The sequence below is a fragment of the Ambystoma mexicanum genome, chromosome 3q (assembly GCF_040938575.1).
Source record: "Ambystoma mexicanum isolate Mex_15411 chromosome 3q, UKY_AmexF1_1, whole genome shotgun sequence".
Lineage (NCBI taxonomy): Eukaryota > Metazoa > Chordata > Amphibia > Caudata > Ambystomatidae > Ambystoma > Ambystoma mexicanum.
Window position 1 is genome coordinate 990,938,993 of NC_090926.1, and position 13,904 is coordinate 990,952,896.

The 13,904-nt window shown below is 49.6% G+C and overlaps 1 protein-coding gene across 1 annotated transcript in view; it reads left to right on the forward strand.

Moving 5' to 3' along the window:
• The window catches only part of NPLOC4 (NPL4 homolog, ubiquitin recognition factor), an 847,851-nt gene that overhangs the window by 618,822 nt on the left and 215,125 nt on the right, over window positions 1–13,904 (forward strand). The window contains exon 14 of the mRNA XM_069655142.1: window positions 6,020–6,115. Coding sequence (XP_069511243.1) covers window positions 6,020–6,115 — 96 coding nt within the window. The remainder of the gene's footprint in view (window positions 1–6,019; window positions 6,116–13,904) is intronic.

The window sequence follows — 13,904 nt, forward strand, 5'->3', positions numbered from 1 at the left end:
GGGAGCACTACAGAAGATTAGGACTACAGGTGAGAGCAATAAATCCCCTTTGGTATCAGTCTGTACCACAAAGATTTAGTTATCAGAAGCAGGTGCACCAACACATTTCTAGTTGAGAAGCTAGAGAAGGCAGTTCTAACAAATTTAGCCAGAGTCAGTAGGCCTGTACCATAGTCAGTGGTGCAGGGCAAGGGCCCAGGAGCAAAATGTTCTTGTAGCTGTAGTCAAGTCTTTGGTTAACGATTCGAAAAGGTGGATGCAGAGGGTGAAAGACAATGTTAAGAGAGGGGCGGCCAACCCAACAGGCCTGGCGGAACAATGTACCTTATAAATGAAGAAGTGGCTCCTGCGGTGGCGGTTGTTCCTGGTAGTTCCTGCAGTTTGGGGGATCCAACAGCGGAAGAGAGGCTCTCGTCGTGGAGGAAGGTTCGAGTTACTGCACTACCCAGGGATGAAACCAGCCGCGGTGCTATCTGACGAATAAAAGGTACGCTCCTTTAAATCGCGGTCCGGGTGGACTGGTGCCTGGCTATCCGGTCTCCGAGTACGGGGTACTGGCGATTCGACCAAGGCAGGTCCGGGAAGGCGATTGGCAAACTGGTTGGCCCCACCAGCTCAAGGGAAGAAGGCTCTTGCAGATGAAGATCTTCTCTCGTCGTGTGGAGAAAAGTGGTGAGACGCTGCAGCAGGGCTTCACCGGGGGTTCAGTCGTTGCAGATGTCTTTGGCCTCTCTCCTCTTCGGCTTCTTAGTTCCAGTGGCGACGTCTTTTTCTTCCAGTCCTCAGGACCCTGCTTTTATGCAAAAAGATCCCCATTCATACAGCCTAGCTGTCACTCACACAGTGGAGTGGTCATCTTGGCGGGAGACCCTCCAGCCTATCAGGATAGAGTGCGACATGGGTTGCTAAGGCAAGCCTGTCCAGGGGTCCTACTCCCCCTCCCACACAATGGACCCACCCCAGACTCAGTGGCGCCGAAAGGAGGGCTTCTCGGCAGAAGCCCGCAAAAAGGACGAACAAAGGATCCCCGTCCTGGGTTAGGAGTTTAGAGAAAGACATGAGAAAGAAGTTATATTAAAGTTCTGGCAAATAAAACCTACCGGAGTAAAGTTAATATTAAAATACGCCAGCGGTATGTTGGAGGCTGTCAGAAAATGTGGTAGCCTCGAACAATGGGAAAATCCATAGGGAAATATTTGCGGTAGAATATTTACGATAGTAACTACTTCCACCAGCCAGAAACTTTTGAGAGAGGGACTGTACGGTACCCCCTCGAAACTGAACATAAGGGAAAAACTATTAACCCTTCCCAGTACTTCTATAGTAAGATGGGTTGTACTGGTTAAGTTCACAAAAATTGACTAGTAAAGTCAATGTGGTCTTTATATGCCTGGGGACACAGTAGTCAGTCCCAGGGTATGGAGTCTGTGTTTGGGGGTCGCTACGACACCCCTGTATTACTGCACGGAGGGTAACGCATGTGAATAAAGATGGTTCCTATGGAGGGGAGAGAAACTCCATAGGCATTAAACACAAAAATAGCCAAGAACACACATAGCAAAAATGCCTAAGAGTCTCACTCTTAGCAGGAGAAAAAAACAAACCCTTCGAATCCAGCAAAGCTGCTGGGGACTCTATAGGTAAGGGAAATTAGCCATAAAATGAGAATTCTCCCTAACACCCTGCCCTGGAGCTCAACGTGGTGCTGACGAGGCTCATGGGAGGCCCCTCTCAAGTTCCTCTCGTGGAAAACGGCCCTCCTTGTGGCCATCACCTCTGCCAGGAAGTTGGGTGAGATCCAGGCCCTATCCTGCAAACAGCCATTCCCGACTTTCCACAAATCGAGGGTGGTGCTGCGGACCTTGCACTTGCTGGACGTTATTCGTGCTCTAAAGTTCGACGTGGCACGCACACAGAGTTTTCGGAAGACATCTCAACTGTTGCTGAACATTGGTCCTGTGAACCATGGGAAGGCCTCGGCCCTCCGAGAACCCACTCCACAAGAGCGATCGTTGCAACAACGGCGTTCCTGTTTGGTATGCCCCTGCTGGACATCTGCAGGGCTGCTAGGTGGAGGTCCACACACACCTTCACAAGATTCTACTTCATCGACAGGGATTCCAGGGAGGAGTCCAGAGTCGGCCAGGCAGTGCTACGCAACCTGTTCGCTTGAGATGAGCCTGTTTCAGAGGTGAGAGTAATTGCTTCTGTTGAGCCTTGCCATCTCCCATGGTTGTGTAATGGTGTACTGCTATGTATTCGTTATTCATGAGCATGTGAATCCATGCCAGACCCCATACTGGAGAAAAATAATTAACTTGTTCCTATCTTAAACCTTATCCAGAATCCAGGCTTGAGCTGCCCCCAGCCCACCAATGGCAAGGATATGCACCATTCAAACTTAAAAGGGGCTGTCCATCATGGACAGACTTTGATCACTGCATCTGCGCAGCAACAGACACACTGGCACGAATGTCGACTGGTCCAAACAGTCCCTGCGCCCACATCCGACCACACTGACTGTCATTTTGCCCGTGGAAGCTGAAACGGCTTTAGGACAGGGCGAAAAGCTTGTGGCACAGCTATTTTAGAGTATATGGTACTCTAATTGTTATTAACAGTAAAATGTAAAAGTGCGCAAGACTATAAAAAAAGTAAACCCTATAATACTATCTGCTGAACCAGCCCACCCTGGACACATCATGTAAGTAGCCACAAAAAATGAAAATATCTCTAGCAATTAGAGAAAGTGACAGCATCGCCTTCCCGTCAGGCGAACTCCTGTCAGTGAAACTCCCTCTTTCAACCGAGCGGACACTCCTCATCCATATCTTATATAGACCACCGGGCCAACTCCTTTGAGGAAGACATAAATGACCTCCTTACACAAAACCTTGCTCGCAAATCCTGCTTCTAGGCGACCTGAATCTCGGCCTACATGATAATCTAGACTCTAAAACTGCAGCAATCGAAAACACCATCTCCGAACTAGGCCTCTCGCTAAGATATCTGATCCCACTCACTGCAAGGGCAGAATATTGGACTGGATAGCAGACTTCAATTGTAACACAAAAATCCTCTCCAATACTCCATGCGCATGGTCAGATCATAATGTCATGTCCTTTGAAATCTCTGTCGCTAAACAACCATCAGCCAAGGACTGCCTATGCCCGTTCCCCCCCCCCCAGCCTTAACTCGGAACAACCGCCTCATCTCTCGAGAAGGCATACTACCTCTGCTTGAGCCTATCGGCCATTACCAGCCATCCTCTGACCAAGACCCCACCACTATGATCGATCTATACAGCCAGAACCTTCTAAAGGCACTAGACCAATTGGCTCCTCTTAAACTCAGGAAAGCCAAACCACTAGCACACTTAAATAAATGGTTCACCTCTGAGCTAAAAACTCTCTGCAAAGCTAAAGGAGAGGCAGAAACGTCTTGGAGGAAAACAAACTCAAGAGTGAATAAGGACAATTTCACAACTACTTCAGCCACCTACAAAACTGCTATCCTAGAAGAAAAAAGGGAAAACTATAACAGAATATCCAATGCCAAATCTAGCACCAAGGAGCTTTTCACCATCCTCAAAGAACTGGAAACTCCATCTCCCTTCTACAATCAAAAATAGAAGCAAAAAGAAACTTTATCAGCCGCTGCCAAAACTAGCAAACCGGACATTACACCACATAGTTCAAACCTCCAATCCTCTGTACCTGCCAATCAAAACAAGGTTTTTGAATTCACCCCTGTCACCAACACTTAGGTAGAGGCCATCATCTAAAGTCTCAAGCCATCTAGATGCCAAGGAGACATATGCCCAGCTTCTATCATAAAAGGAGTAGCCAAAGAATTTGCACCTTTTTATCACCTCCTTCATAAAAGCCTCCTTCGCATCCTGCTCAGTTCCCAAAAATCTCAAAGATGCATGGGTCATGCCCCTCATCAAAAAATCTAATCTCGATCCAAATATTCCCACTAACTTCAGACCTATCACCACAGTGCCCTTCCTCTTAAAAATGTTAGACACAGCTGCTTATGTCCAGATCCAAAACCATCTTGAGAATAATCTTCTGGGCCTTAGACAATCTGGCTTAAGACCAAGACATGGGACAGAAACTGCCCTCTTGGATCTGAATATCCAAATGGATGAGGCAAAGGATAATGGAAAGCCTGCTCTTCCCCTCCTTTTGGACTTGTCCGCAGCGTTCGACTTAGTAGACCACAGCATCCTAACCAACCACCTCACCTCGGCTGCCTCCTTCTCCCCTAAAACTGCAGCGTTGATCAATTCCTTCCTTGCGGACAGATCCATGAGGGTCTTTTCACCAACTGCTTCAGCCGACCCCTCCCCCATAACATGTGGAGTCCCACAAGGTTCTTGTGTCTCCCCCACCCTCTTAACATTTTCACTAAGATCCTGTTTGATCACTTAGACTACCATGGCATATCATATACGAATTACACAGATGATACACAAATTCTCATCACTCTCTCAGGCAACTACCAATCCGACTCCTTACTCATAAACTAAATCTACAGCAAAATTCAGGCATGGATGGCCAATCATGGCCTTTGTCTAAACGATGACAAAACTGAGCTCTTGCTCATTGGCTCCAAGTTAAGACTTATTAAACGAGGGATATTTAGGACCAAGTTTGTTATCGATGGCAACCTCATCAAAGTCGACAAAGCAAAAACTTTAGGCTTTTACTTAGATTCTGCCTTAACCCTCCAAAGACAAATCAGCGCCACTTCCTCTTCTACCGCCTACACATCAAAACTGATAAATGCCTGTAGACCTTTTTTGTCCACTGGTAGCTGTATCACCCTTGCTAGAGCTCTCATATTATCCGAACTGGACTGTTGTAACACGTTCTACTTGGGTACTAGCCAGAAAAACCTTCACAAGCTTCAAGTTCTTAAGAATAGCGCGCTTAGATCAGCCCTAGGTATTCCTCGATCCAATCACATTTCACAAATCTTTCTCAACACAAACTGGCTCCCTATCCAAGACAAGATCACCTTTAGAATGCTTATGATTACTCATAAATACCTAAATAACTCGGCTCCTAAATATCTGATGGACAATTTCTCCAGAAAAATATCTACCAGACCCACCAGAACTAACTATGCCTATTGTCTTAACATTCCAAAATGTAAACTTAACAAAGCGGGAGGAACTAGCTTTCCAGTGCTCGCGGCTAAGACATGGATCAAGCTACCGCTAGCACTCAGAAATGACCCCATGGTCCTCTCCTTAATCTTGGCTGTTCTCACAAGCTAAAGTACCTCAGCTACCCTATGCTATCGTGACTACCTGACCCTGCTTTCCTTTTGACATGCCATAGCTCAGCTTGATATCGCCTAGAACAGGCGTAACTTCATGTAACTGATGACTTATGCTCTGTATGCTTTTTATATGTTGTATATAGCCTGCGCTCTGTACAGATCTGTATATTATCACATGTAATTACTGCATATTCTTTTGCTTGTATTATTGTATCGCATATATATTGTAACCATGTAGCTAAGAAAAGCACCCAGATATCTCTGGGTTTGGTGCGCTATATAAGCAAATAAAACAAAGTTACCAAAAGCAAAGTTAGTCACAAAGTGGGTCTACCGCACTTCATCAAAAGTTGTGTGCAGATAAAAACAAACTGGGAATTTTACTTTAGAGAAGAGTTCTCCTGCACTGATGGCCACAGGGACAGATTAATGCCCCCAATGTTCCAAATGTAAGTGGAGCAAAGAGGCTTCACTTGCTGCCAAAAGTCAGGAAAAGTTCAAAACTGCAAAAGGTAGGGTGTCTATGGAGAGAAAGCAGCAATGGAAAGAATATTTGATAACTGGTACCATTCTTCAGCACAGCTTCTAGTTCTAACCGCTTTGGTACAAGTCGTAGAAGCAACTACTGTGGCACAATAATATCTTCTGCACTGTTTGTATACTGCCTATGTAACACTGTACCCCGGTTTATTTCCTGCCTTTATTATGCTTTTTTTTTTTTTTGCAGATCACTACCACCTTCCCCAAAGACCCAGTCTACACATTTTCCATTTCGAGTAATCCTTTCCCCATTGAGAACCGCGATGTACTGGGAGAAACTCAGGTAATATCTGCCTTGAGTTAAAAGATGCAATTCAACAAATGTGCGTACAAGGGTGAATTTTGCATGAATGGAGGCTTCTTTTCTGAAGGTGCTGGCCCAAAGTAGTTATTTAATATTATAGGTATGTGTAGGGTACTCGAGCTCCAAAGGGCGACGGTGTACACTGAAAATTGAAACAGAAGGGTTTTGATAGCTTTTTGCATTTATTTCCAGAGCTTGGCCTTGTCAAAAGAGAACACATATAGCACCTGAGTTAACAAAAGAGAGTCGGGGGCAAAAATCATAGGCAATGCTTTTGTCAAGGCAGACAGAATCAGAGAACGCTTGCTGTCGTGAAAATAAGTCAATAGGCCTGTGCCAATGTCAAGTGGAACCGGGTTCCTGTTGTCGAGGATCACACAGACCGTTCAAAATTCAACGTTGCCAGAAGTACTTGGATATTGTCAACAGAGGAAGCAAAAGTTATAAGAGGGAAGGAAGACAAGGGCAAGCCTTGGATGAGGAGAAAAGGGTTCACCCTAGTTCCTCGAAGCTGGCCACAGTACCTTATTCGTTGTATTGCTCGCCCGGAGTGCACGGACAGTCGTTAATCACCAATGCAATTGCAGAGCCAATACATTAAACGCAGGTAGGCGATGCAATGACTTACAACCACACGCACTCTTAGAAAATAATGAGCACTTATACGGCTATTTATTCAAAGCTTGGAAGCAACAAGGGATAACACAGAAATAAATCACAGAAAAGACAGAGAATTCAAAAGAAAATACATCACTGTGGGCGTAACTGAATCCCTCATATCGCCAGAAGCGGCTGGAAGACCCCGATAACAGCCAGGCCGAGAGCACAACAGCCCACAGGTATGCCGGGCGGAAGCGTCCCCCCCCCCCCCAACTGAGGTCTTTGTACTTGTCCCGTCTGACCGTTGAGGGGTTCCGCATATATGCACTCGTCAAAAAGGGGTGGTAATTTCTCGAACCTTCTGGCAAATGCACTTGCGCATTGATGGGCAACCGTTGGTTGCCAGCTGGGTCAACCGACAGTAACCCCAAGGAGCAAAGCGCTTCCCTCCTCTAAAAACAAGGGCCACGGAAAACAGTCCCATAACTCATAACAAGACATAACAAAGCCAGCTTTCCCAGCAGAATGTCCTTGTCTGCATACCAGGTTTGAAAAGCATGTTTTCTTCAGAAAAGTAAATCCAGCTCTCAGCAAAATGAGTACAGATTTTCACTGCGGCAGAATACACTGCACACCAGTTACACTGCACACCAGTGCCATGTCTTAGCTCAAGCATAACAATTCCACCCTTGGATATTTATCTTCCATAGCCCAGTGGCAGAGGAGCCGGTCTCTGAAACCGACGAAATATTAAAACTAAGTTGGGAATGCATTGAATACCACAACAACAAGCTATTATGATAGCTAATATAATGCAAATACAAGCAAAAGCGTAACACAGTGTACCCCCAATATCAGGAATCCATGAAAATAACCAATCCCACCAATTCCCATTATGATCTTGGTACACTTGAGAAATGAGATCCCTCAAACCTCGAATATGACTTTCAATGGATTGTGAATGGTCACTTAGATTGAAACACATACCTTCAACTGCGTTACAACCTAAATGATGCTTTAGCAATGGATAATCAACAGCAGCCCTGTTTTGCAAAGTTGCTTTTCTAATAACTTTGCTATCAAGGAGTAACTCTTCTAATGCCTGAGAAGTATGATTGAGTCCTTTGACTACTAAACATGCTAATTTGATCAAAGATTTGTAACCCCCAGCGGCTAAACCCCAAACTCCCACAAATGAAAGGGTTAATGCTAGAACCTCAGCTTCTGATAGCAAATGCACATGTGAATCACAATCGGGGGATAGACCCACAGACGCAAAAGTTGACCTTTTGCCTCGAGATATCGCTGGGTGTAATGGGAACATCATTAGTCCTAATCGAGTTAAGGCACATGGACCTCCGGAAATGTTAGCTGGAATATAAGTGTATGTGATGTTGCCACATGAAAAGAGCCATCCTGTTGGAAGTTTCACATGATTGAAATGACTGGCAGCTATCACTGTATGATTACAAGACATAGTGTTATTCACACTGGTACATGTGCGTGGAACACGCGAACACAATTGTTTCTCGAACACAGTGTGATTTTGCTGTTTGGTTAAATTGAGCTGTTGGCATTTGCCAATTTCTTTTGCATTGCATGTCATAAGGTAACACACATCACCTTGAGTTATATTATAGGTTATAATACGTGTCAAATTTCTCCATTTGCGATCTGATTCCTGGCAAAACCTGTAGTACTCTTAGACGGAAAAGGATTGCCTGATATCGGAATCTTGAACCAAAGAATCATTGTGCGTGACGCCGAGAATATGCTTTAGAACCGGAACTGGCGTCGGCACTGCTACTAAGTACGTAGTCAGTAAGGCTTCAGCATTGGGCACGTCAGTAAGGCAAAAGAGCGTAATGTTGAGCACCTGTTGTGCCAGGTATGTCCACATATTCTCCGTTTGGGTGATCATGGGAGAATGTTTTCGCCGTCCTGAAGATGCCTCTCGCATAACTGGCATCAATGTTGTTTTCACTTGCACCTGACGTGTTTGCCGCATTTCACGAGTCCATGTCTTCGTTCTGGGTGGCTTATCGGCATAGGGCTGCTTTTGGACATCATTACTCATCATTATCAGTTTCTCCTTGATCGCTGGCACAGATGTGACATTTTTCATTGGTAGCAGCAACTCTCCCGAACAGAGTCCATTTAGTCCCACAATTACACCAGCGAGACACAGGATCTACAAGGCAAACCCAAAAAAGAGATATCTGTTGTAATTCACTCTCTCAGGTTAACATTTATCTGCGGGCACATATTGCCATTTCTTTCTACCGGGCTCCATTACTAAAACTACTTGGTCTTTGCCTGATGCAATGACATCTGCGGGCACTGGTGGGCCACTTGGCCTTTCCACCCACTTGGCCTTTCCACCCACACCTTCGCACCGGGTACCATACTGTCTGAAGAGCCAAAACCACGATCTCCACGGGTAGTTAACACTGTAGGAGGCTCCCCCTTCTTAATCATGGACAACTTAACGGGGATAATAATCAGTTGGGCCACCTGATCGCCCTTGTGGATCGGTAACAGTTGGTCCCCACTATTCATCAGGTTGACTTTGATCTCGCCTTGGTAATCGGCATCAATTACCCCTCCCAACACTTGAACTCCCTTAAATGCTAAGCCAGATCTAGGGGCAATCCATCCTATATGCTCTGGGGGAATTTGTACTCCAATCCCTGTTTCAATTACAACCATCCCTCTTGGGTCTAACCTGATTTCCTCATGGGAATGCAAGTCTACCCCTGCTGACTCTGGAGTCGCCCGATAGGGAGCTAAAGAACCCGGGTAATTTCCCAGTATAATAGAGTTTCTTTGACTGAGTTGGGTTGAATCTGTAAAGCAGGAGTCATTAGCCGCATGAAAGGAGTTTCATGCTCATTCACAGGCCTATTGTTTAGCACTTGCACCGCATCAAACACACGATCACGCCAGCCTGCCAAATTGCCATCTCCAGATTTGTACAGCTGTTCTTTCAACAACCAATTCATTCGTTCAATCAGCCCTGAAGCGGCAGGGTAACAAGGCACATGGTAGAGCAACCCAATGCTCTTTTCCTGCCAATATTCCTTAATCAATTTGCTTTTGAAGTGTGACCCATTGTCACTTTGAATCTGCACGTAATGCAATATGATCTGATCTAACAACCTAATGGTGTTCAGTTGTGTGGCACGCTTGCACGGCAAAACCATCATTTCTCCAGCATGGGGTCTGGCATGGATTCACATGCTCATGAATATTCCCCGTCGTCAGGCTGGGAATCCTCGGTAAAGAAAAAACCAGTATCAGTTTCGTTTCTGATCTGTCTTTCGTAGTAGTAACCAATCACTGATCTCTGCGTCATACTGACCACAGCCAATGACTGCCCTCTACCTAAGCCCCGCCTCTGGCAGCCATCTTCAGATTTTTACTGCACGTTCAAGTGTTGGGATCCTCGAGCGTTAGTGCTATTTTTTCACGCTTTTTCTCAAATACTTCGATTTTTCGGTCAACAAGAGCCTCAAGCTACACCGTTTCTTCATCCGATCAACGGGGACCCGTGTCGGATTCGTCTATGCCCCTCAAGGGTGAAGATTTCGTTGAGCCACGCTTTTGGAGGACTCCAGAAGTTTCTCAGGCCCATCTCGGACATGGCCCAGGAGAAGGGAAGCTCGACGCCCGGAAAGCTGTTCAGGGTCTGCCCTGGATGCCAGCTTCAGAATGTCTTTAAGGAGGACGAACACTCCTTTTGTCTTAACTGCCTACATGAGGACAAGACGCACGTGGAGAAGGACTGTGCGTTTTGCGGCAATATGTCGGAGCGGACCATGAAGGACCGCCATCAACGTCTCGCCAACTGGCTGGAAGGGAAGAGCCCGTCAGGCGAGAAGAAGAAATCCGAGCGGTCTTCTAAGACCTTTGAGGACGCCCCGGCGACGGGGCGTCCAACACAAGGCCAAGCACCGTGAGTCCGCTGGCACCGGAAGCGCCGAACGGTCGGGCAGGGCGCATCCTCCCCGGCACCATCAACCACGAGCCAAAGCTCTGGTTCGGGTAAGAGGAAGGCCGAGCACCCGGCTAAGCTCCTGGAGAGGCCCCGGTCGAGCTGGAAGGCCCCATCGGAGGGAGAGCGAGGCAGTGTCCCTCCCCCCAAGGAGAAGGCGGTGAGCGCACCTAAGGTGGTGAAAGCCTTAATCCATCCGGCCAAGGCCTCTATCGAGACAGTCGCGGCGGCCCTGGCTCAGCCTGTGGAGGCTACACCAGTGGTGGCGACCTCGGGGCTCAGAGTCTCCCTGCCACCGCGGAGGGAGTCCTCTTTAATGCCCATCGACAGGACCCCCATGAAACCTCCGACGGAGAAGAAAAAGGGGGGCAGGAGGTCGTCGTGGATTCGGCCTCAACCTTTGAGGAAGAGCTGATCGAGGTCTTAAGCCACGGCGTTGGCGTGGAAGAAGACCAGCCCGTCGGGAGGGATCCCGACGTAGGAGACGACGATAACGTCGAGGGTGCCGACGGGGCCCCTGACCGCCCGTCGGACTCCCCACAACTAGCGCCGCAAGACAACTCGGCGGCCATTTTGTTGGCTATACAGTCCTTATGCTCGGAGATAAGGACGAGACTGCCGTTACCACCAGCGGAGGAACCGCTCCCGACGGGGGACCCGGAGCCAGGCTCTTCTGGGAGCCCTCCCCCTAAGAGAAGGAGGATTCATCCTCCTTTTCAGCCATCGCGCCCTGTTCAGCCCTCCTCCCCGTCCACGACTCGTGGGGATGATACGGGGACTGACACGGCCGCGACGGGTACGGACGACGAGGTTTACAACGAGGATCTGCCGTCGTCACCTCCCACCCGGGCTTCCCCGCCCGACGAGATTGGATCGTTTCACTCCATGATCGCCAGGGCATCCGAGCTCTTCCAGCTCTGCCCGGAAGAGAAGAAGGAAGGTTTCCTTTATCAAAAGCGCGAGGCCAAGAGGAAGACGGTCCTCTCCGTGCCTCTACTGGACGATATTTGGGATGAGGGCCTCGCCCTCCTCAAGAACCCATCCACGACGCCGGCTAGAAGGGATCGGTACGAGAAGAAGTACCGGGTCCCGGACGCGGCCCCCTTGTGCCTCCGGGCACAGCTGACCCCGGACTCCGTCGTCTCCGCGGCAGCCAGGAAGAAAGTGTGGGGGGGTGCGGCCTCTACGTCGACTTCCCCGCCGGACGGCGAGGGAAAGAAATTGGATACGATGGGACGCAGGGTCATCTCGTCTGCAGCGACGACGATTAAGGCGGCCAACGCCTTGGCTATCGTAGCCCGCTACGACAGGGAGCTGTGGTACAAACTGGCCCCCCTGCTGGACTTCCTACCGGACGACAAGAGGGCAGATGCCCTAGAGATCTTGCAGGAAGGAGAGGTGGCGTCGGACCACGCCATTACGATTGCGACGGACATCGCTGACACTGGATTTCGCCAGTTGGGCAACGGCGTGTGCCTTAGGCGGCGTGGATGGCTCAAGGCTACTGACTTCTGTCAAGACGTGCAGCAACCTGTTTGGGAAAACAGTGGACGATTCCCTTCAAGCCATCAAAGCAGACACGGAGACGGCCCGGGCTCTTGGGGTTCTCCAACAACGGCGGCCGCCCTTTCGGAGCAGCGGAGGCAAACAGGGTGCCTCCAAAGGTTCCAGCGGCGGATTTTCCACCTACCGTCAAGCGGCCCGTTCGTCGTAGCAGGAAGCTTACAGGGGACGAGGCAAGTCAGGCGGACCCCGCCGTCGTCGCCAAGGAGGTCAAGGCGGCAAAGCCTCGTCGAAGCAGGACTGAACCGGCCGTGGGGTCGGGCCCCCACCGAAGCACCCCGGTGGGAGGCCGGCTGGCGAGCTTCGTCAGCGTGTGGGAGTCCATCTCCACCGACCGTTGGGTGCTGGACGCCCTAGCCCAGGGTCACGCGCTCGAGTTTCAAAAAAGGTGCCCGCGCGTCCCCCCTGTGGCCAGGAAAGAACATCACGCCCCTCAACTTCTCTTGGAGGTAAAGGCGATGCTCAGGAAGGGCGCCATCGAGCTCGTCCCAAAGAGGCTTCGGGGCTCCGGAGTTTACTCAAGATACTTCCTCGTGAAGAAGAAGACGGGAGGATGGTGTCCCATCCTGGACCTACGACGACTGAACAAATTCATCAAGGCACAGAAGTTCCGGATGGTCACCCTCCAACACGTCCTGGGTCAGCTGGAGGAGGGTGATTTCCTGTCGTCGTTGGATTTGGAGGATGCCTACTTCCATATTCCCATCAAAAAGGGACACTGAAAGTTTCTCAGGTTCGTGGTCCAAGGGCGTCACTATCAGTTCAGAGCCCTTCCCTTCGGACTAAGGTCGGCACCCAGGGTGTTCACCAAGTGCCTCGCACCGGTGGCGGCGCAGCTGCGCCGAGAGGGGATCCACGTCTACCCCTACCTGGACGACTGGCTCATCCGAGCCAAGACGAGGGAACTCGCCATGGAGCACACGGCAAGAACCGTCCAACTTCTCACGGACCTGGGATTCTCCATAAACTACGCCAAGTCCCACCTGGTGCCCGCGCAAGACGCACTGTTTCTGGGAGCGAAGCTCGACACAGTGTCGCTTCTGGCCTCTCCGTCGGAGGAAAGGACGAGGGCCATTCTGGGCAAGGTGCAGCGGATGCTGGTTGCGGACGCGGCCAGAGTGAGGTCCATCAAGTCCCTCCTCGGAATGATGTCTTCTTGCATTTACCTCATCCCCCTGTGCAGGCTCTGGATGCGCCCGTTGCAGGAGTTCCTGGATCCAGACGACGGGCAGCTTCGAGGAGAGGATCACACTCGACGAGAGTTTCCGACGAGCGATCCGGTGGTGGGGCACCCGCGCACATCTGACGGCGGGCATGGACTTCCAGACCCCCGGCCACCAGGAGACAGTGACCTCGGATGCCTCCCTGGAAGGGTGGGGAGCGCACACCGAAAGTCTGCACGCGAGAGGCCTTTGGCTCCCGACGGAGAAGTCCCTCCATATCAATGTCCTGGAGCTCCGTGCAGTGTTTTGGGCCCTCAGGTCCTTCCTTCCGTCCCTCAAGGGCAAGGTGGTGAGGATCTTCACCGACAACACCACCACCATGTTCTACATCAGGAAACAGGGCGGAACCAGATCCCCAGCCCTGTCCAGGGAGGCGCAGGATCTGTGG